Source organism: Heptranchias perlo, chromosome 28 (genome assembly GCF_035084215.1).
Source record: "Heptranchias perlo isolate sHepPer1 chromosome 28, sHepPer1.hap1, whole genome shotgun sequence".
Taxonomy (NCBI): Eukaryota; Metazoa; Chordata; class Chondrichthyes; order Hexanchiformes; family Hexanchidae; genus Heptranchias; species Heptranchias perlo.
In genome coordinates, this window is record NC_090352.1 from 17,233,634 (window position 1) to 17,258,330 (window position 24,697).

The following is a 24,697-nucleotide window of genomic DNA, read 5'->3' on the forward strand; positions in this document are numbered from 1 at the left end:
CTCCCCCCACAGCCAAAGGCAGAGTCAAGACACTGACAGTGACCTGGAAGATATCCCTGCTGAAAAAGACTTTGCAGACAGGAAGATTTGTACACCAGCTCCCATAGACGTAAATGCCTGAGCTGCAGAATTCACCAACAGTCCTGTCAGTGAGCTATCCCCATGCTGCTGGGTGCTCACTCAATATATCCAGTGATCTGACTGGGAGCCACACCTCTGGAAAGCAGTGAAGTTTGTGAAGCCGTGTGCAATGGCTATCTCAATCTGATTGCCCAGCAGGTCTGAGTCAGACAAGAGAACATACAGAACTTTAGAGCCTGAGGTCTCCATACCAGCAATGCGAGTGTTCGTGAGAGACTCCCAGTGTGAAAAGCACCTCTGAGCGGCAGAAGTGTCTGCAGTTGCCATGCACTCCCAGAGTGGACTGTAGTTCCGATGAGCCATTGTGCATAACTGCAGCTAGTGTACTCATCCAGAGTTGCTGTCAGGCATAGCAAGCCGTTTTGCACAGTCCCAAATAATTGCAGAAAGAACTTTTTAGAAGCAGGCTTCTGCGATCTGAATCCTCGTATTTTACAGTGAGGAAGGAGACGAGCCAACCCTGTGCCCGACTAGTTCCTGCTCCTCAACCACCATCACCTTCTCACTCGCGCTTTATGATAAACTATGATTGACTGATGGTTGTGGGCACTAGTTTCTTTTCCGCAGTTGGGCTGCACGGCGTTCAGGAATGTTTAAGGAAAACTGGGGAGTTACACACAGTTTTTTGCTCCCACCCATCCCCTTTAGAACAGTGGATATCATATTCAGAATTCCATGTGCTACTTGGAGGAAGAGGAGCTGGAGCACCAGGAATAGCTTTCAGATGATGGAATGGTGTGGTATTATCATAGAAGGAGGATTCCCACTTATCATTCCCCTGCCAACTATATGTATCATCAGTCACAAAGAAGTTAACTGGACCTGACAGAGGAGCAATGCCTCCAGAGGCTCCGGTTCACCAGGGAGGCAGTGACAGAGTTGTGCAACATGCTGCAGGAAGTCCAGTGGTCCAACTCCAGGACGAGGCATAGTACGCAGCAAAGAGCATCCTCTCAATCTGATCTACTTTTACTGCAAAGCACTCGTACAATCTTACAGCTTTCCCTAGCTTCACATATGTACCAATACTGCAGCTGGGCAAACCTAGCTGTAACTGAAAAGTAGAACTATTGTAATGTATATAAACAAATTAAAAGACTTTGAAAGATTAATTAAAAAATCAGATTCCCCCTAATCCTTTTAATTCTTCCCAGCAACCCTTAAAGGTTATGTCCCATTACAATGTGCTTTCAGCATTTTAGGCTCTTGTCACTAGAGGAAGTATGTAGGATTTATTAAAATTTTGATCTCATGGTATAATGTGCGATTAGAACTCAATGAGCAGTGGTCCTGCTGCTGTATAGCTGGCGTCATGTTATTGATCCCTGCAAGTTATTATAGTGTGTTAGGCAGCTGAGATGCAGCAGTCCTAGTAAAATTGAAGTCAATGGGAATCAGGGGGAAAACTCTCCAGTGGCTGGAGTCATACCTAGCACAAAGGAAGATGGTAGTAGTTGTTGGTGGCCAATCATCTCAGCCCCAGGACATTGCTGCAGGAGTTCCTCAGGGCAGTGTCCTAGGCCCAACCATCTTCAGCTGCTTCATCAATGACCTTCCCTCCATCATAAGGTCAGAAATGGGGATGTTCGCTGATGATTGCACAGTGTTCCGTTCCATTTGCAACCCCTCAGATGATGAAGCAGTCTGAACCCGCTTGCAGCAATACCTGGACAACCTCCAGGGGCTGATAAGTGGCAAGTAACATTCACGCCAGACAAGTGCCAGGCAATGACCATCTCCAACAAGAGAGAGTCTAACCACCTCCCCATGACATTCAACGGCATTACCATCGCTGAATCCCCCACCATCAACATCCTGGGGGTCACCATTGACCAGAAACTTAACTGGACCAGCTATATAAAATCTGTGGCTACAAGAGCAGGTCACAGGCTGGGTATTCTGCAGCGAGTGACTCACCTCCTGACTCCCCAAAGCCTTTCCACCATCTACAAGGCACAAGTCAGGAGTGTGATGGAATACTCTCCACTTGCTTGGATGAGTGCAGCTCCAACAACACTCAAGAAGCTCTACATCATCCAGGACAAAGCAGCCCACTTGATTGGCATCCCATCCACCACCCTAAATGTTCACTCCCTTCACCACCGGCGCACAGTGGCTGCAGTGTGTACCATCCACAGGATGCACTGCAGCAACTCACCAAGGCTTCTTCGACAGCACCTCCCAAACCTGCAACCTCTACCACCTAGAAGGACAAGAGCAGCAGGTACATGGGAACAACACCACCTGCACGTTCCCCTCCAAGTCACACACCATCCCGACTTGGAAATATATCGCCGTTCCTTCATCGTCGCTGGGTCAAAATCCTGGAACTCCCTTCCTAACAGCACTGTGGGAGAACCTTCACCACACGGACTGCAGCGGTTCAAGAAGGCGGCTCACCACCACCTTCTCAAGGGCAATTAGGGATGGTCAATAAATGCCGGCCTTGCCAGCGACGCCCACATCCCATGAACGAATAAAAAAAAAGTTTCCAGCAATTAAAGATTAATCTCCTGGACACTGCGGCGAGCAACCCGGGAGAAAAATCAGAGGGACGTTAAAAAATTTGTGTTTTTTAAAAGAAATGTCTTTAAACACTTTCATTTATTAGATATAAAAATATTGAAGATGGGAAAAAAGGCTGTTTGACTGGGTGAGGTGGTTGTAGGTGGGAGGTCATGTGATGAAACCTCCAGGCATACATCTAACTAGAGTTGGCAACCCTATCTCCTCCCCCGTAGTCAAGGTCCGAAGTAGCTTGCAGGCCCCCCCCACTTTCTGCATGCACTGCTTTCCATTATGTGCACCTGGAAGCAGATACAAAATGGCCATCTGTGAGAGAGTGCAATTTGAAAGAAGACGTGTGCCGCCTTATGTGAGTGTGTGAATTTTCAGCAATAATGAACCTTGTGCTGTCATTCTCCTTGATGCTTCATACTTGCCAAGGTTGGCATGGTTTGATGTGTCAGCACTAGGTAGTGTCATGGAAGAAACCTAGCTGGTTGGTGCATTTACAAAGGTCACCAGTTGGCAAACTGTATTGCAATCTCCCTCTGTGATGGTGTACCAAGCTTCCAGTGAAGAGGAATAAAGATGCTTTGTAAGGCAGTCTACTAAAATATAGCTGTGTATTTGCACACTTACCGTGGCAACCTTGTGCAGTTGAGAAGATGTCTTTCTCACTTGCTTCCAAGTTGAGGCCACATGGGACACTACATTTACGTCGTCTATCACTTCCATCCATTCTGCTCTGGCAGATGTCTTTACTGCTGGGTGGACCTCTCTTCCATATAGGGTCATCTTTTGCCCCAAGACCATTTGCAGTCGGACCCCCAACTCCTGAAGAGTTCAGCCCCAGCCATTTATTTAAAAAAATCTGAAGCACAGCTTTAAACGCAACTAGCAGCGATGTAAGAACTGCTGGCATTAGAAATCCCAATCTTTGAGTTCTCCCAGCACAACAAACACGAAAACTCTGGGAACGCTGTCAAAATATTTAAATGAATTGGCCTCATGAGCTCAGCTGCTTGGCCGCAGTGTGCCCGATGTGCTGCTGTGCCAGGACTGTATTATTAATCTATCGTTTCGGAGTAAGATCAATCAATCAAAAATACAAGCCATCTTATTAATTCCTGATGCACACTTCCAGCAAACCATAAAATTGGGTCCAAATATTGAGACAATGACCTTCATCCAGTTGGAGAGAGTGCATCACCCCCTCTGCCTGAACTGTCTTTCAAAGGATGCAAATACGTGCAATTGTGTCAAAGGTTCTGTTTGTCAGATAACAGGAATGCACCTTCATGCCAGAAATAGAAGGGTCCTGAGCCCACCTACCCACACAAATATACAATCCACTCAACAGCTATTTACCCTTACATGGAATGGGCTACACTTAATCAGAATATCAGTAAAATAAGAGTGGGAATGTAAACTGGAGTCTGTACTTGGATTATGCAGTAATTTTTTTCCAGACTGCAAGCTCTCCACTATGTCAAGCTAAAAACTAAAATTCAATAAACGTATTACACCCACCACCCCAGAAGTAGCACATTTGTTAAATGAGACTCGGGTTGAGTGTCAGAATTAATTTCGTCATATTACATGACATAATAATCATTGATTGCACAATTTTTCTTTTTAATATAACCTGAAGAATATGGTGGTTCGTTAAAACTGAAAATTATATGGGGCTGATTTTCCTGGTCCCTCCCCCTGCCCTGTTGCTGGATGGGAGCAATGTGTTCAAAGTGTGCTGAGCCTGTCCAGCCTGAGCAGTGACTGATATTGGTATTCCAGGCCACTAATGTGGCCTAGGGACAAGCCTGGCACAGGCCCAGCTCCTAACAGCACCTAGCACCGGAAAACTGAGTGCAAAAAGCAGGACAGTTGCCAGCCTGAGAGGCCTGCAGCTGTGGTCCTGGTTGTCAGCTTTGGGACCTTCTGTCTGCTACTCTCCAGGCTCGAAGATCCAGTTGGTCACCTTGACTTACCTTCAGGGGCCCTCTTCTGTTTCCTGCCTCCCCACCCCCCATCTCCCACCGCATCTTAGGGCACCCCTGCCTGCGCCTGGACACCTCATTGCCAAAACAGAAAAAAAAAGAGACAGGAGGCTGGGAATGCCCCTCATTAACAAGGAATGATGGGCTGGAGCAAAGTAAAGTAGCTGGAGACCCAGCATAATGGGTCTCCGCCCCCCCTTTTTTTCCTGACCTTTGCACTCAGGGAATGGGTATTCCCCAGCAGTCAAAGGTCAAGAAAATCAAGCCCATTTTTAAAAACATTTTCAGTGTTAAGTTAGATTATGTCACTGTTAACAATTTGAGAACTACATTATATTTGTGCCCCCTAAGTTGCCAATTCCAGGTTCAATGCAAAAGAATTTGAATGCCACAGTGAACAAAATAGCTGAGAGAGGTAATCAGAAGTTTGCCTTGCCTTTTTTTGTTTAGCAGAACAAACAGAGTTCTCCTACTACTGTCCTGACAGACACTTAGCTAGAGCCCTTTTAATGGTCCACAGGCCTTTAAGGCCTTCATGCATGAGTTTTTTCTGTCTTGAAATGGATGTGTGTCCAGAGGCACAACTAATGCCAATTGCATGTGCACCCTATTCAGATTAGTCAGCGTATCAAAGCTGGGACTGATGGGTGCATTTGGAATCAGTGCACTTCTGGTGTGCCCACTCTTGCCTTTGGGCATCTCCAAGAGCAATATCGGAGCGTGCAACTTTTCCAACTTAATATCCTTCTCTTCTGCATCTTTAGTGATGTTACCTCTCCATCTAGGTCAACCTTATTTTCTCTTTTCTGTTGAAACTATTAGGGAGAACTTTCTTGGGAGCTTGTTAACCTCTTTTGCTAAATCCTTACAAGCACCGTTGGTTACTGTGTTCTTTCACTCACAACCGCATTCTTAATCCTCTTTTGCCATTTAGACATGAGCATCCTTCTGAGGCCTACCTGATAAAATACATTAAGCTTTCTTCCTTCACTTCAGTCATGCTCCAAGTCTCAGTTCCACATAGTAATGTGCAGCAGAGAGCACTTAAGTGAAGCATAGAATTTGATTGAGAAGGGGCAAGTGCAGGTGGAATCGGACAAGCGAGGGATTAAGACCTCACGGGGCTTACTTACAAACACATTTTGGCATTGCAGCAACAGCAGTTCATGCAGCCATTTGAGAATGTACCAAGCGGGCAGCATAGTTTGGGGATATCTATGGAAGAGTCTGCAAATTGCATCTTTAACAGTGCTTCATGGCCATAGAATCATAGAAGTTTACAACATGGAAACAGGCCCTTCGGCCCAACATGTTCATGTCGCCCAGTTTATACCACTAAGCTAGTCCCAATTGCCTGCACTTGGCCCATATCCCTCTATACCCATCTTACCCATGTAACTGTCCAAATGCTTTTTAAAAGACAAAATTGTACCCGCCTCTACTACTGCCTCTGGCAGCTCGTTCCAGACACTCACCACCCTTTGAGTGAAAAAATTGCCCCTCTGGACCCTTTTGTATTTCTCCCCTCTCACCTTAAATCTATGCCCCCTCGTTATAGACTCCCCTACCTTTGGGAAAAGATTTTGACTATCTACCTTATCTATGCCCCTCATTATTTTATAGACTTCTATAAGATCACCCCTAAACCTCCTACTCTCCAGGGAAAAAAGTCTCAGTCTATCCAACCTCTCCCTATAAGTCAAACCATCAAGTCCCGGTAGCATCCTAGTAAATCTTTCCTGCACTCTTTCTAGTTTAATAATATCCTTTCTATAATAGGGTGACCAGAACTGTACACAGTATTCCAAGTGTGGCCTTACTAATGTCTTGTACAACTTCAACAAGACATCCCAACTCCTGAATTCAATGTTCTGACCAATGAAACCAAGCATGCTGAATGCCTTCTTCACCACCCTATCCACCTGTGACTCCACTTTCAAGGAGCTATGAACCTGTACTCCTAGGTCTCTTTGTTCTATAACTCTCCCCAACGCCCTACCATTAACGGAGTAGGTCCTGGCCGGATTCGATCTACCAAAATGCATCACCTCACATTTATCTAAATTAAACTCCATCTGCCATTCATCGGCCCACTGGCCCAATTTATCAAGATCCCGTTGCAATCCTAGATAACCTTCTTCACTGTCCACAATGCCACCAATCTTGGTGTCATCTGCAAACTTACTAACCATGCCTCCTAAATTCTCATCCAAATCATTAATATACATAACAAATAACAGCGGACCCAGCACCGATCCCTGAGGCACACCGCTGGTCACAGGCCTCCAGTTTGAAAAACAACCCTCTACAACCACCCTCTGTCTTCTTTGTCAATCCAATTTTGTATCTGACTGAGCTGCAGATCCACCATGGAGTGCATGGTCATTCCGGGTTTTAGTGTGTGGAATCTATTCAGCTGAGATCCCAAATTTGAGCACAGCTTCATTACAAATTTTCTCATTGATCTTGGGCTCCAATCTACAATTGTCTATCTTGTCTTGATTCACCATGTTGGGGAAATCACATTGCGAAAGCCACAACGCAAGGCTTCACCAAACCCATTGTTGTCCAGAGGTCTGCTCTCACACTGATCATGCTGATGGACTGCCGGGCAGCAGAGGAATGGCAGGAGATGTCTTTGAGGATGGAGCCACACCTCTATCACCTAGCCACCCCGCTCAAATGTCTAAGCTGCGTTAGATAGCGTACAGGCCCTGCAGCCACCACTTCACTACTCGTGGCACTTATAGTTGGAAGCTCCTGTACTAATCCAACACTGAATTAACTCCATCCTTAGAGGGTGACACTGCCATCTAGCAGCCATCCGCCTCACTTCCTCCTCCCAATATGGAAACACTTAGAAAGAACATCGGAGAGTAAAAGGCACACAACATATACTTTTATAAAAGAGAAACATCAGAGCAAAATATGTTGAACATGCCTGCACAGCAAACTAGAAAGAAATTAATGAATTCTAGTTTCACTGCTATTCTAATGTGTCATGACATTTCATTTGGGATGAAACAGATTAAGGTAGTTGTGTAGAAATGCTGTTGTATTCATGGGCTTTGATGTGAGGCTATGGGCAATGCTGGTGGGCTTATCTCAGTCAGAGTATTGGCTCCCTTTTACCTGTTGTAAGTTAAATAATAATGCCTTTGGTGTAGAGGGAGCCCATGCTGGCTTCACATGAGCACCCGATGCACCAAAGGTAATTTATTTGTTCAAATGATATTCGAACCATAAGGCACCCAATGTAGCCCAGCCATTCAATCAGGAAGTGACAAACTGCTGAATATCTGATTCCCAATTAGTTCAAAGCCAAGAACAGAGAGAGACACTGGCCCCGATATTTATTGGGAGGTGGGAAGGGAGAAGGAGGTGCATGTTAGCGGCTGGGGAACACGGGAATGCCGAGAAGGCGGAGATCCAGCTGAATTTTTCTACTCTGTTTCCTGCCCGGCAGCCGGCCTAGACTGAGGGGCTGGCCGTTGCCGGGCGAGAAAGCCTGCAGTGGAAGGCCACAGCCGAGGAGCGCTAGGGATGGTCCCCGGCAATCGGAAAACATCGGGGCATGGTGGGGGGGCTCGGAGTGTGGCAGTGAGGAGGGAGGGAGGGAAAGATGGGTCATAGTGGGGGGGGGGGGGGGTAGGCCGATCGTGGGGAGGGAGGTCAATCATGGGGGGATCGGCAGATCAAGGAGAGGGGGTCGGCTGATCATGGGGAGGGAGGTCAATTGCAGGAAGGGAGAGATCACAGGGAGGATCGGCAGATCACGGGGGGCGGGGGGGGGTTGGCTGATCATGGGGAGGGGGGTCAATTGCAGGAAGGGAGAGATCACAGGGAGGGTCGGCAGATCACGGGGGGTGAGGGGGGTTGGCAGATTGTGGGGAGGGAGGCCGATTGCAGGGAGGGGTGGAGATCGTGGGGAAGGAGGCTGATCACGGCAGAAGATTTGCTTGGGGGGCCAGGGGGGAAGCATTCCTGCTCTTCCTAGCCCACAAACAGTGCTCTAAAGAGCACTTACCTGCTGGAGTCGGCAGTTCTCAAATGGCTGCCAAAATCTGAGGAATGGAGCCTCATTTAAATATTATAATTATGAACCCGCCTCTCCAGAGCAGGTTACTCGGCCGCCCCCCTACCTGCCGTGGTTAAACTGAAAATAGGCACATTCGCGATGGGTTGGGTTTGGGTTTCACATATTTACCAATTTAATCCCCTCCCCAATCCTCTCCCGCCCATCGTGGGGGGTTAAAATGATCCCACTGAGTTTGATTAATTTTCAATATTTATTCAATTACACGATTAGTTGCTAACTAACCTTGCTTGCATTCGCTTACCTTTTTAAAAATATTCATTCTGGGGACATGGACGTCGCTGCAAGGCCAGCATTTATTGCCCATCCTTAGTTGCCCTTGAGAAGGTGGTGGTGAGCCGCCTTCTTGAACCGCTGCAGTCCATGTGGTGAAGGTTCTCCCACAGTGCTGTTGGGTAGAGAGTTCCAGGATTTTGACCCAGCAATGAAGCAATGGCAATATGTGACCAAGTCGGGATGGTGTGTGACTTGGAGGGGAACGTGCAGTTAATGGTGTTTGCATGCGCCTGCTGCACTTGTGCTTCTAGGTGGTGGAGGTTGCAGGTTTGGGAGGTGCTGACGAAGAAGCCTTGGTGAGTTGCTGCAGTGCATCCTGTAGATAGTACACACTGCAGCCACGGTGCGCCAGTGGTAGAGGGAGTGGATGATCAAGATATCACATAACATAAACTCAGGCTCACATATACTTATACCCACCCGGGCCAAGAGTTCTTCTCTTCTGAAGATGGTCATCTTTAGGTTTTTATAACCCATTTGTTACGTCCAGCTTGCATGACTTACTTAACGTAGTTGGACCATAATGTCAGACACCCACCTGTGTCTGTTATTCTTCCTTATCTTGTTTTTAACAATAACAACAACAATTTGCATTTATATAGCGCCTTTAATATAAACGTCCCAAGCCGCTTCACAGGAGGGTTAGCAAACAAAATTTGACAACGTGCCACATGAGGAGATATTAAGGCAGGTGACCAAAAGCTTGGTCAAAGAGGTAGGTTTTGAGGAACGTCTTAAAGGAGGAGAGAGAGGTAGAGAGGTGGAGAGGTTTAGGGAGGAATTCCAGAGCTTAGGGCCTAGGCAGCTGAAGGCATGGACTCCAATGGTGGAGAGATGAAAATAGGGAATGCGCAAAAGGCCAGAATTGGAGGAGCGCAGAGATCTCGGAGGGTTGTAGGGCTGGAGAAGGCTATAGAGATAGGGAGGGTCAAGGCCATGGAGGGAATTGAAAACATGGATGAGAATTTTAAAATAGAGGCATTCCCGGACCCGGAGCCAATTTAGGTCAGCGAGTGCAGGGTGAACAGGACTTGGTGCGGTTTCTTAAGGTTTTTTTGCCTGTTAACAGTCCTTTGTTTTCAAGAGTAGATTACCCCCTTTATGAGTGCAGATCTTTATATAAACAACAATTTTCTGCTTTATTCCACTATAAAGTGAAACATATAGAGCAATGGATAGGATCAGGATAGTTTAGTTCATTGGTACAACTTATTTTTACGTAATGATACAAAGCAAAGAACACTACCCCCACTTCAGTGGATCATCTTACTTAAACAGAATAATCTCTCTGCTTCCTGTTCTCAGGGCAGAGCCACCCTTCCTGCAATCTCCTGTCTTTCACAGTCTGTGCAATGTCCCATTTCCACAAGCCTGACTGCCTTTTTTGGTGGCTGCATATAGTGACACCATTATTCTTGGCCAGAATGGAGGTGTTTGGGTAAATCCCCCGTGAATCACACCTGGAGACTGCACTACTGTAAGTGACTGGGATTGATTTTATGCAGAAAGTTTGTACGTATCTTCCTCCACGCATTGCATTTTGATGGAGAAATAATCAATTTATATTATGTAACTATGCTCCACTCACTGCATTCTGCTGGAGAAATAACCCTGCTTTCGTTGGGAGACTTTGCTGTAGTTTCGGTCATGAGTTCTGTTTGCTGTAGTTGGTAGAGACTCTTTTTAAATAGACTCTGTTTGCTGAGTAAATAGACTGTTTGCTATAGTGTGCTGTTTAAATAGACTCTGCTGAATAAATAGACTTTGTTTGCTGTAAAATACACTTGTTTGCTGTAAGTCTGGACGTAAGTCTTGCTCCACCTCCAACTCATTGACTGACACAGTGGAGTCATAAACACTTGTTTTTTGGTGTCTTTGTTCTGCTCTCCCTCTGTGTCAATAAGCCTGACCCTCTCACACACCAACAGAGATCAAAGAGTTTTCTAACACAATGGTGATTTGCCTTTCCAAATACCCAGACAAACAAACAAATCGCTTATTGTGTAGTCTCTGGGAGATGCAATTTGCGATTAGCATATTAACCACCTTTCGTCTAGGTGCCTGTAGTTTTAAAATTTGTGAGAATACAGATTGCTTTTAAAAATACAGAATAAAAATTAATTTTTTCCAGCTCCTTACTATGGAAAAATAGTTAAAAAACCCAGAAAGATGACAGTGATTTACCATTCCAATGGCCTGCTCCAACATGTCACGGGTAGTTGCATGTGTCTCGGTGTATCTTTCTTCCTGTCTTGTACATGGGTGTGCCAAAGAGGACATGATACAAGGCTCCAGTGAATAGCCTTGGTCCCTTAGCAGCCATCTATCCAGTTCTCCAGGTCCTTAAAATAATATCACATCAACTGCTGTAAAGGAATCATGACAGCTGTCAGGGTAGTGGGCATTAATATGCATGCTTCTGTACAGACCAGCTGCTCATTCATGACATAGAATAGAACCCCTTTCTGTTCCAGAGCTGGCTGGCATTGGGCATAGGGGCCGATTTGACCACCTGCATACCATCAATAATACGCCGCATTTTGTGGAGTCCTGCCAGATGGTAAAAGAGCAAGACTGTTGTATGTCGCTGGCTGTTTTTCATGGGGAAATTGATGAGATATGGCCTCTGTCACCTGCCTGAAGCAATAGTGCATTGCAGATTTTGAGACTTGTCCGATATCTCCTGCTGTTACTTGTAAAGGCCAAGGGGCATAAAAGTTCAAGGCATTGGTCACCTTGACAGCCACTGACATAGCAGCCTCTTTCCTGGAAGTGATTCCCAGGAGACTGAGCAGTTCTGTGATGAGGATCCTTGTTGCTGTGCGCAAATGTCCGCAGACATATCCAGATATCATTACATTAACTGCATACACAAGTAGTAGTGTCAAAACAGCTTCTTCTATAGAAATTAAGGTGCAATGGCACCTGTCTTGCAGGTACTCTCAGATGCTCCTCTTCTTTAGATCGAGAGGGATATCTAAGCAGATAGCTATATGTCCTATGTAGGCCGTGAGTAATTAAAATTCCCTTAAAAGTACCGTCAGATGGGAAGTAGGGTGTAGCTTTAAGGTCAGAATAGCTTCAGTACTGATAGCAAAATCATTCAGCAAATTAACAGTCAAATTGCTGAGTCAACATACAGCAAGTTGCTACAATGACCAAGTTGATTCTCTTTTAAGAAAGAGGACTCAATATAGCTGAATGGGCGTACCATGCAGTATTCATTTAAAGTGTCAGCCATGGCTCAGTGATAGCACTCTTACCTCTCAGACAGAAGGTTGTAGGTTCAAGTCTCACCCCAGAGACATGAGCACAAAATTCAGGCTGACACCTCAATGCAGTACTGAGGGAGTGCTGCACTGTCGGCGATGCCGTCTTTTGGATGAGGCATTAAACCAAGGCTCTGTCTGTCTTCTCAGGCGGACGTGAAAGATCCTATGGCACTATTTGAAGAAGAGCAGGGCTCCTGGTGCCCTGGCCATCATTTATCTCTCAATCAACATCACCAAAACAGATTTTCTGGTCATTATCACATTGCTGTTTGTGGAACCTTGCTGTGCACAAATTGGCTGCTGTGTTTCCTACATTACATGGGTGACCATACTTCAAAAGTACTTCATTGGCTGTAAAGTACTTTGGGACATCCCGAGTTCGTGAAAAGTGCTATATAAATGCAAGTTCTTTGTTTTTTTCATTTGATATGGGCTGAGCACCTGCAGTGCTGCTCAGCCATAGATCATTTAAATAATTTCCAGGGCCTTTATGAGCCTTCCTGGTGCACAAGCCCTCGGTGTCACAGTGGACTATGGCTCACTGCACCTTCTAATGTGGGTCAACTCTAACTAATTTGCATCAGCATTATGGACATTGCACTATAGACATTGCGCTATAATCCCCTTAATTCTGGACATAGTGGGAGCTTTGGCTGATCTCTATAATCAAATGAGGATTCAGTTGGGTAGGCGACTGACTCCCTGCAATATTGCCAGTGCCCCTTGGTCTTCTGAAGGTACTACCATCTCTCACAGATATGGACATAAGGTAGGATTTAACCTCATACCAAAATAATCCCTTGTATTCCATAATCCCTAATAAACTCACCAAATTGTTTATCGTTCACAGAAAATATTTTTTTCCAGATGTAGAATCCATTTGTGTATCCATTCATGAAGGATATTTTAACATTAAATTATATATTTTTTGAAATCTTGATTATATCTTTACTGGTCTTAAATGAATTTAGCTCTATGATGTTGGAGATTCATCCTATAGTAAAATATGGAAATAAAAAGAGCTGTGTTTTAGTCTTTCATTAATCTGTGTGTAATAAAAGTGAAACACCAAAGCACACAGCATTGAAAAAATTTGATGTTTTAGATTGCAGATTAATGAATATGCAATATTAGCCAATCAGGTGCAAATGGGAATCAACATTTGCATATAGAATTTAGATTTGTTTTAATTGAAGAGCTGTCCCTGTTAATTTTCTGCAGTCTTTCAATTAATTTGAAAAGATAATTGTCTTTGTTTAGCTGGAATATAACTATAATCTTGTATGGTTAGTGCTAATAATTTAAAAATTCTTAATAATCTTCAGTTCTTCATAAAATACTCCCACATGAATATCCTTCTTTTATTCTTTTATTACTATACTCTACAAATTCACATTTAAAGTCAATAACTTATAGAGTATCAAAGAAGCAGCTGAGTATCTCTGCCTTCCATCAATCACAATGACTGGCTGTCAGCATACATCACCTCATGAATATGTAATTAGGATAGCAACCTCAGGAGTATTCACATCCTCCAACTTCTGCTGTATTCGACTGGATAATGAGTAATACGACTCCTCTGCTCTGTATTCTCTTAGGAAGTAAAACTTATTGGAAAAATATTTGAAAAGTTCTACATCTACAATATATTAAAAATCTTACACCTGCACACATTCCCCATGTACAGAATCCCACTTACTCTTGTCACATTTTTCTCACGCTTTTGTGCCAACTTTTTTTTCAATGTAAATGTCTGTCCACATGTATAGCGGAAAATGCCTCTGCAAATTTGTCACATTGTAATTACATTCTCCCACTGTTGTTCCTCAGGTTTACATTGTCAGCTCCTCAGCCTGTACTGCAGAGAAACCCCTATACTCCAATCAACTCTGCTTCTCTGTTTCCAAATTGCTGTAAATTTTTCTATTTAACTCTAAAAAAATATTAAATCAAAGTATTATCTAAAAGTGAAGGCAGAATATATGATTTTTAAAATTGAGACTGAATTCGATCTGCACACCCAGGTCTAGTTATCCTTTGCTGTCGAACCCCATTTGCCCTGAAAACTACACTTGGTCTTGACTCTCCATGTGCAATGCCACTGGACGTCGACTTGTGCCTGTATATATACTCATATATATCTTTATTTATAGATAAGGGATGTTTGTGTGTGCTTTGTCCATCACACTTTGGCCATTACACTTTTGGCCAAAAAACGCTAACCATTTTGCCATTTCCAGTCAATTATAATGTTGCCGTTTACAGCGTGTTACGCTTTTTTTTATATATCAAAATATACTTTATTTCATAAAATTTAAGGCTACCACAATTCTAAGGCGATACAATTCAAAACAATACAACGTGGATCATACATAATATGATCCAAATATTACAGTTTAAAACACAGTACATATCTTATAATACATGCTGTACAATACAAGGTGGGTTGACCTTACACAGTGGCCTTTCCTCAGCGTGTTAAGCGCTCGATGTGTTCTGGGCGGAAACAGGTGTTTACTCATTACTTCACACCTCATTAAGGTGCAATTGCCTAGTATACTTAATCACCTCTATCTAGTGGCAGGTTAGGCCTGCACTACTCTGCACTGACTGCAATAACAAACCTAGTCAATAAGTAAATAGCAACTGGTTATGGTGACGCCAACTGATGTTCGTTCTGTGGTGCTCACATTGCGGCGTGCTGTGGTGCAGCATTCCAATATAAAACCAGACTTGGAAGCTCTCAGAAAGGTGGACGTAGATTGGCATCCATTCAGACTCGGATTCCAGAGTTCTTTGCCGGAGACGTCTAGGACTGCTATGGTGTAAAATTTCTATTCAATTATATAATTTTTAATGTTGAACTAATTATTTTAATAACTTTTAAAATATTTTTTAACATAAGTATTTGAGTTTTTAGCAGGTGTGGTTTAGATAAAGCTAGTTACATACTTGTTCAATAGTAATAGTACTACCCCTTTAAACCATCCAACACATGTAGCGGGCAAATCGCATTAGTACCAGTGCGCCCACTATAAGCGGTGGGGACTGTATTAGTAATAGAATTAACCTTGTTCGAAAAATACTTACTGGAAGAGGAGCTAACTGGCAGAGAGTGGTCAGCAGTAATTGATAACACTAATTTTCTTTCTAAATTAACTTTATCTCTAGTTTATACCAAATGATACATTATAGAAGACAGGTTTCTTTAAATTCAGAATTTAATAACTTCAGAGTAAAAAATAATGAAAAAACTGGCAGAAGAAATAATAATTATATTTAAGAAAAATACGCAGTGGGAAATATAACTGAACTTCTCACAGATATTTGCTGAAAGCTGTTGAATCATGTCACAAGAGTATTTTCGTCTTTTAGAGGAGAGGGGTTGCCATTCTGGTTTTTAATGGATTATCCGATGTTTGTGCATGAAGCGAGGAATCTCTGAGCTGAGAAGGTAAACTGAAGTATCCCCGACAAACATTTAATAATGAAACAATGCAGGGGGAATGATAGCAGATACAGCTTAACATAACGCGAGGTAGTGCGCTTTGAATGTAAGAACGGCACATGGAAATACAGTGTAAACGGAGAAGCATTTAGTGGGGGGAGTGTTAAATGAACGAAGGGGTTCAGCAGTCTAGGGGCATACGTACTAAATGCTGGCTTGTAGAACAAAAAGCAATCAAAAAAGGCTAATGGGATGCTAGCCTTGATTACGATAGGTATGGAATATATAAACAAGATTATACAGAGTGCTGCACAGACCTCATTTGGAATATTGGGATAGATTTTAAAAATTAGCATTCCCAGCATACAGCTTTGTGTGACTGGAGTGCATGACAATTAATTTTAAAGGACAGAAATCTGGATGGGGCACTGACCTCTGCGCTTACATAACATGAGGCTGTGTGCCAGGAACATTAATTCATAATATCTGCCCCATTTTGGTCAGTTTCAGGCACCCCAACTTAGCAACAATATATAGGTCTCAGAAGGACTTCAGTGACCATTTACCAGGATGATACCTGGGATGAAGGGACTTAGCTGAGACGAGTAAACTTAGGTTACATTCTCTGGAGATGAGAAGCTTGAGGTGTTTAAAATAATGAAGGGTAAATAGAGAAAGACTCTTTCCTCTAGTAGGAGACTTTAGAACATAAAGACAAAGGGGGAAATTTTAAACTCCAAGAACGGGGGGTTGGGGCGGGTGGGAGTTGAAAACAGTTGTTTTTTGGGTCGTGGCCGCAACCCGGCTTTATTTCCGGGTTTAACGTCGGCGCGGCAAAGTTTACACTGGGAATGCCAAGTGCAAAAATTTTGCGGTTGCGACCTGAGAAAACAACCGTTTTCAACTCCCACCCGCCCCCAACCCACCCGTTCTTGGGTTTTAAAATCACCCCCAAAATGTTAGAATTCAGATTAAGCCGGCTACAAGTGAAATCCAGAAAAAATTGTCTTCACACAAAGCGTTGTGAGAATGGACTGTCCCACAAGGCCATTGGTGCAGAATCAATTGAGGTCCTTTGGAGCTACTAGGGCTAACAAAATGGCAGAACAATTTGATGAGCTGAACATCATAATCCTGTTCTGTAAAACATTAACTCAAATGCATAACAATATTTAGGTTAATGAGGCTCAGTACCAGACCCCATAACTCCTGCCATGCTCTATTTGATGGAATGCTGCAAGGTGGTCTTCGGCCCATGATAAATTGCTGACTTGACCATTTTGTCAGTAGAAGACATAAAGTAGAAGAAGATTGGTTTCATATGATGCGTGGGGAGAGCGAAAAATTCAGGAGAGTTGATCTGGGCTGAACTGGTGCACAGCTGAGTGGCCTAGATTACCTACCCACTTTCGGGACAGGGGTGAAGTGAAGTTATGGTGGGAGATTAAAAATAGAGGTTTAAATGGGAGGAGGAAAAATACAGATTCCACATTTTATGTGTGGAAGAGATTTTTGATACTAAGTGTAAGCCTGCCATCAGTTCTATTCTTCCTTGGTCCAAAATTGTAGTTTTGTTGCCCATATTTTTTTGGTAAGGATAAAATTGTTTATAAAGTGATTTCTTCATGGGGAAGACCAACTGCCATTATGAAATGGAGAGAAGGAACAACGACAGGGTGACAAGATACATGGGATAGCAAAGAGGGAGGAAATTAGGGTTAAAATGCCTCATTGCTGAATGGGTGAATGCACCGTGTAGTGTGGCCATTAGCCATTTAAACTGGGAAAGCCCCAGGTTTGATTCTGGCAGTAATGAATTACTTGGAGTGGGGGAGAGTTGGCCTCCGCCATCTCAAGCTAAAGAAGGGGAAACCAGCCAGGTTTCCTGCTCCAAGGACTTACATGGCCTACTTACACTCATTGTCTAGGCTTTACATGTAGAATGGCCTAATCGGGCAAGGCACTAGAGGGCTGCTGCCACTCATAGCTGTACTGCAACGTGAGTCTGCAGTCATGCCACATAAGCTTCAGCTTGGCCAGGGTCAGTAGAGAATGACAATGGGGAAAATAACAGGAAAAATAGAAGGGTTAAAGGACTGAGAGTCTTTGCTGAAACTGTTCAGGGAAGATGAACCATGACAAATAAGTACGCCTATATGGAATAAAAACAGAAAATGCTGGAAATACTCAGCAAGACAGACAGGATCTGTGGAGAGAGAAACAGAGTTAATGGGCCAGAAATCGCTCCAAGCAGTGAGGTGCCGCTCACCGCAGCTCCTGCGAATTTAATTAATGAAAATACTTACTGTGGGCTCTGTGGCGTCGAATTGCTTGAATTTAAACTTTAAACAAAATGTGCGCTATCAACCCAGCCTCTGAGCAGCGTGAGTTACCACACGGCTGGAAAAGTCTGTGAGGGGAAGGAACGCCCACAAAATCTGTCAGGAAGAGAAGTCACGTCCACTGATTCAGGTTGAATTGCTCAAGCAGGCAAGCAGACTTCATTCATTTAAAGTTAGTATTTTGCATGTCATTGTAAATTAAAAATTTTTTTTAAATAAAAGGCCAAAGAAATAATTGAATTAAATTAAAGAGACAGAAGGGAAAAGTGAAAAAACAATTTACAATTTTTAAATTTAAAAAGTCTTTTTTTAATGATCAAAAACTATTAAATAAGGAGTAATATGAGACTTCACATTTTTAAAAGTTCGTTTTTAGTTGTTTGGCAGTCATTAAGACTAGCCGTGCTGTTAAAACTTAGTTTAGACCCGGTATTTTTAAGCTTACTTGTTTGGTGGCATAATTAGTTATTTTCCAGCTGGGCAGATAAGCAAGTTGCAGCTTTTTCAATGATTTCTCTGATTGCAGAGTGCGATGGCCCTTTAATTTGAAGCTGTCATATCGCCGGCGAACCACTAGGGGCCAGTTCACGTTTTCTGCGTTTTACTGCGCATGTGTGAACGCTGGAACTTGCTCCTTCAATTCATCACTAAAAACTGAGAGCGCTGTTGAGCTCCTCCGTTATTTCGGGAGCGATTTCTGGTCCAATGTTTCAGGTCGACGGAGTGTGTTGGTGCAGTAAGCTGGAGATCCTGTGAATTGTGCCAAAGATTGGAAAGTTGCAGATTGTGCCATGATTCCACACTAGCTTGTAAGGTTCCCAATCCAACCTTACAAGCAAAGGACAGAGTTGGGAGGAAAAATATAATGAAGCATTTAATTAGGTCCTGTTTGTATTCCACAGTCTCAAGAAATGTGTCCTCGTCTACTGATACTGTAGTCCAATCTTTTCAATGTCCACCCACTCATACTTCTGCTTGGTGACACCAGTCCTATCCAGATTGTAGATCACCAAATGTTAATAGTTCATTGGATGACCACCAATTGCTAACATATGCACTTAGTAAGAACTCAAAGAATCTGCCAGCAACAAACTGGTCAGCTATATAAATACATTTTATGTACGCTTTGCATTTTCATTTCTTCCCATATTCCCTGCCTCTTCCTAATTACATCGTCCCCCACGTGACGATCTTCAGCTGAGCGGACAGGTGAGTGAGTTGATGAGTTACAACGGGCTCTGATGCAGATGCAGGTGCAGGAGGCTGGAGCAAACATCGCTAAAGGATATCGCACACTATCTTATTTGCTCGCGTCTCCTTCCACCAACATGAAAACAAAAATCTGAAAATAGGAGCTTCAGTAAGAATAATTGTTCACTTTATTTGTGTGTCGCAGGAGATGGACAAGTGGACTTTGACGAATTTATGACAATACTAGGCCCTAAATTGTTGTCATCTGAAGTTCGAGAAGGATTTCATGGCAGCACAATAGACTCCATTTTTTGGCAGGTAAGATATTTATTTAATTGGATAACTTTGTGGTACTAGGCAGCACTGTCCACATATTAAAGTCTTGTCCCGTGTCACATAGCAACAAGGTCTGCTTGATATTTAAATCACATGCAGAAGATCTACAATCACAGAGGTTATCAGCTAAGCATTCTGATTTTAAGATGCAATGATCGATTTACATCAAATGAGGTAAAATTGGATTTGTAAATTTGCATAAAAATGCAAGTATGCTCATTCATAAAAATGTTCGCATATTCTTTGTGATGTCACAATAACTCCAGTGACTTCACAACAGCTTCCCTGTGACAACATTAAGCAGATTCATTCATTTATGATGTCACAAGGAAGCTATTCTGATGTCACAAGATGTTCAACATCAGGGTGTTATTGGTTCTGCACATTCAACCCAGGAACTTATACTTAAAACTAGTTTTGCGGGGAGGATTTGGTCTATGTACTATTTCTAATTGTAAACACGTTTATAAAGAATGCATTTACAATTTCACTACAAATAGCAAAAAGGACATTTTCTCCTTGGGATCTACATATTTGTCTGTAGTATAAAGAGGATGCTCAGTGGGGGGCAGTGGGTTGAGAACTATTTTTGTTTAATAACATTTTATAATTTTGGGGATTTTAAAGTAATGGTTAATATGTGATGATATGATGTGGTATAACCTTAGTGTGGCTGGTGATAATTTGCCAGTCTTGTTTGTGGCAGTTTAAGGTACTGCACTGATTTTTATTCTGTAACGGCTGGTTGATGTCTGGTACTGTTAGTGAAAGGCACTCGATTGTTCCTGCTTCTTGATCCTTCTGCTGCTCAGCTCTGGAAACTGCACTCTCCACGGGGTGACAAGCTTGTAAGATTTGCTGGGGAAACGCAGTTTGTCTTGAATGATATGTGCATTGAAATAATGGTCATGATTTTTATGTAAATGGAGCCAACTCGACTGCAAAATGACTTTGCTCACCCCCTCCTCGCCCCCAAAGATGATCGTTACAAATTAGTCATTAGACAACTGACAAGCACAGGTTTGAATCCTCAGTGGGTGAACAGTAGCAACCAGGAATGACTCATGAGTGGCATGGTGAACAACACCACTTGCCAGTGTCACCCCCGTGGCATAGCACCATACGTGAGTGTCCTAACATGCTGTGCCAATGTGCTGCATTTTAAGGATATTTCTCTTCTCCTCTTCTCAAGGCACTGACGATGCTGGTGTATGATTCCGCAGGCAAAATTCGTCCTCATCGAAGGGATTGCTTTTCATGTATGAGCCCAGACAGTGAAGTCCTGAAATTCCTGGGGCTGGGGAAGGCGGTTCTACAGTATAGTGGCGGGGGAAGGGGGTTTAATATTTGGGCAGAGCTTGGATTCAGCAGGGTTCTGCCGCTTGTCAGTCCCATCGGAAATCCTGGCACATTTAGGGATGGGCCCATAATATGCCTGCTGGTCTATTATAATCCAATTTAAATGAGGGTACAATGCTATACAACTTATCTGCCTCAGATGCACCCTTAGCAGCCTGAATGCCAGGGATACTTGTTGCTTGGGCTGTGGGAAGGGGTGGCGGCGGGGGCGGGCAGTTCGAAAATGTAAAGGTCAGTTTCACAATGGATTTGACCATAGAGTGATCGATTGCATTGCTGAAACCAGCAGAAGAAGCCAGCAGTGCATTTTAAAAATGATTGAAGATTATTACAGAGGTGTGTGGGTTTGCTACCAATGTGATGAGATGTAGTAGCAAAGTTCCTCCTGCCTCGGTCAGGTTGGAAGTCAATGGAAATAAAAATCGAGAGAGATGCAAAATGGGGTGCTGACTTGCCATCACCCGTTTCACACAATCTCACAAAGTCAAGATCTACCCCCTTGACTCTGCGATTCTCGAAGGGTCAGGGACATCAGCAGTGGGAGGGTCGAATTTCTGCTCCCCCTAGACCCCCTCCCCCCATGCCTGCCCAGGAATTTTAGGTCCTGAATATCAGCAGGCTATTCTATCATGGAATGTTACAAAGCCAAATCTAATTCTCTGCTTACTCGATTTCTACAAATGCTCTTTCCAGCAGGGGTCACGGGACAGCAGCCAGGAGAAGGAATGTTGCTGTTTTTTTTCCCTCCCTATCTGAGGGACACTGAGCCCCATTGTAACATCCTTACCCTCTTCCTTGCTGTGATGAGCTGTGGATTGAACCTGACCTGTTCCTGTCTCACCAGCATGCCAGTTATTTTATTTTGCCGCTACGCCATAAGGAGAGCACAGCGATATTTTCATGCAATCGACCCCTTTGTAAGACTCCTGGCTCCTCTCCAATAAAGAACCCATACAAGGCTGTACCTTTATAACATGGGATCAAAATAGCATGAGTATGAATGTAGCATAATAAAGTAGCACTTTGGGATATTTCAGTGCCTAAGTGTTGAGATTCTGTACATTAACTGGTTCAATTCAAGATCCACCATTTTTATCATTCTGGATTTCTGCCCTTGAAGTACTAAGGCACTACTACTGTATTGACAAAAAATGTTGTAACTCACAAAAATGGGATAAATTTTGACTTTGTGTGACAGTGTAAAATGGGCGATAGCGAGACGGCAGCCTGTTTTACATATCTCCCGATTTTTATTTGACTTCATGTAAAATGAGGTGCCGACTCGCTATCATCCGTATTACACGATCGCACAAAGTCAAAATCTACTCCAAGGTGTGAAAGTCAGTTTATATCTGGCAGTTTTATGGAATTTGTTGAATTGCAAAATTGTGATTGTGGATACGTGCTCATGAAGGACCCTAAAGTAACCATTGCATACTCCTGCATGTGTGTGAATGATTAGGAGCTGCTTCTTGAACAGTCACTCATGGAAATTTGCTGTTTCCATGGACACAATGGTATTCATGTATATACTATCATCAGTTCAGCTGGCGAGGGCAGATAGTATAATGTTTCAAGTCAACCGTTAGTCGCCAATTCTTGTGTCTAACAAGACAAAATAATATCGCTGATAATTGATTTCCTTCGGTGAAGGTGCTCAGAACCTCATTGAAAGCCTGTGACTGACTCCTGTATGTTCAGAATGAATTATTCAACTACAGCGATTCAGAAAGCAGAAATAATGCAGGCCGCATTTTAAAAAAAAAATGTAATTATATTTTAAACAAATTAGCTGCTAGGAAGACGTCCAGGCCTAGACTTTCTGATCAGCGTTATCTTAACACTGGTGATACCCCATTTAAAATAACACCAATTAGCAGGAGGGTCGGTAACCAGAGGACACAGATTTGAGATAATTGGCAAAAGAACCAGAGAGGAGAATTGTTTTACGTGGCAAGTTGTTATGATCTGGAATGCATTGCCAGAAAGGGTGGTGGATGCAGATTCACTAGTAACTTTCAAAAGGGAATTGGATAGATACTTGAAAAGGAAAAGTTTGCAGGGTATGAGGAAAGAGTGGGACTAATTGGATTGAACTTTCAAAGAGTCAGAACAGGCATGATGGGCTGAATGGCTCCCATATGTGCTGTATGATTCCATGAATTGGAAAAACTAGTCCCAGGATGCAACAAATTTTGAGGTCCCTGACTGGCTTCATAATTACATTGTTTCTGAGAATTAAACGAGAGTAGCATACAGTTTCAGTAATTCATATGTGCTAACAATCTTGTGTTTGAAGCTGACCGTCAGTGTTTCAATCCATGTGTCAGCTCGTTAGTGTTTCACAAAGAAAGTCAGCTTTCTCCATTGCAATTGGAGGCTGTCACTATTAACCAATAAAATCAAATCAAAGGCAGAACTGGAGGCTGACAGAACGAATCAGGTTGGTTGGATGGTACGATAGGAGCTAATCAGAATCAATCAGATGTTATCTACTCCCAATATTGGGTGTACATGAATTTGAGGAAGAAAAGTGTTAAAATGAGCTGATGGCTTTGGAGAGTCATATTTACAGGGGTGTTTATTTAGTATTTGACCCCAAGGAATTAGATATAATAAAATAAGCTGTAAAAATGCAACTCTTATAAAAACTATTTTCTAGCTGCCTGCTGTTGTCTTGTCTGAAGGTTTATTTTCTTTGCTTTTTTAAGACATGAGGATATTGCCTGGTATGAGTACTTTAACTGGTTTTGTTTGAGCATTCCTGTGACTGCACTTGGAGAATTGCCAGGATTCGGAAATAAATCAGGGAGCAAGTTTAGGAGTGGTAGCTTAATTTAAAAACAATTACACCCAGATTCCTACATTTAAGACTTCACAACATTGTACGACTGCTTTGTGTGATTTGGAAGGTTGGTCTGTTTGCATGTGAGTGCTGTGCTCAATTATGTACTATGACTTTAAAAACTATTTTCAGTTTGTTTACGCACCGGGGTGGAGGTTACTGTGCAATAGCTGGAAAGAGAGCCTGTACTATCTGCATTAGAGTCGGCAACAGTCATAGTGAACTATGAGGAGAGACATCGGTAATCAATGAGAATAAAATGGATTCCAAGCTCCAGACCAGAAGCAGTCAGTAAAATTCACCAGGGAGCACAAATTTCAGCTTCTGTTGCTTGTTCCTGCAAACCACACAATTTTGTACTTCTTTTCTATCACAGTCGCTTGTCTTCAATTTACCTACCGATGAAAATAATCTACCTATGCAAATTGCCAGGAAGAATGCAGGAGACTACAGGAGGACATAAACAGTTGATAAGAATGGATAGTTAAGTGGTTGACAAGTAAAATACAGAAAAACATGAGGTAATACATCTTTGGGAACAAGAATAAAGAATGGAAATATCCTCAAATGGTAAATTTTTCAATCCAGTGGAGAAGCAAAGCATTCTGGGGTACAAATATATAAATTCTTAAAAGTAGCTGGACAAGTTTTTTAAAAAATTCATTAAGAAAGCAAATGGGATTTTCGCATTTATATCGAGAGGGTTTAACGACAAAAGCTAAGAGTTCATGATGACTCTGTAGAAAACAATGGTTCTGTCACATCTGGAATATTGTGTGCCATTTTGGGTTCCTCACTGCAGAAGAGGTACAATAGTCCTGGAGAAAGTGGACAGGTACAAAAAATAATTAAAAAGGCTAATGGAATGCTGGCCTTTATCTCAAGGGGG

At 42.9% G+C, this 24,697-nt stretch overlaps 1 protein-coding gene across 2 annotated transcripts in view; it reads left to right on the top strand.

The window, feature by feature from the left end:
* The window catches only part of caln1 (calneuron 1), a 222,016-nt gene that overhangs the window by 37,473 nt on the left and 159,846 nt on the right, over positions 1–24,697 (top strand). For both annotated transcript variants that reach the window (XM_067967919.1, XM_067967918.1), the window contains one exon: positions 19,474–19,586. In XM_067967919.1, coding sequence (XP_067824020.1) covers positions 19,474–19,586 — 113 coding nt within the window. The remainder of the gene's footprint in view (positions 1–19,473; positions 19,587–24,697) is intronic.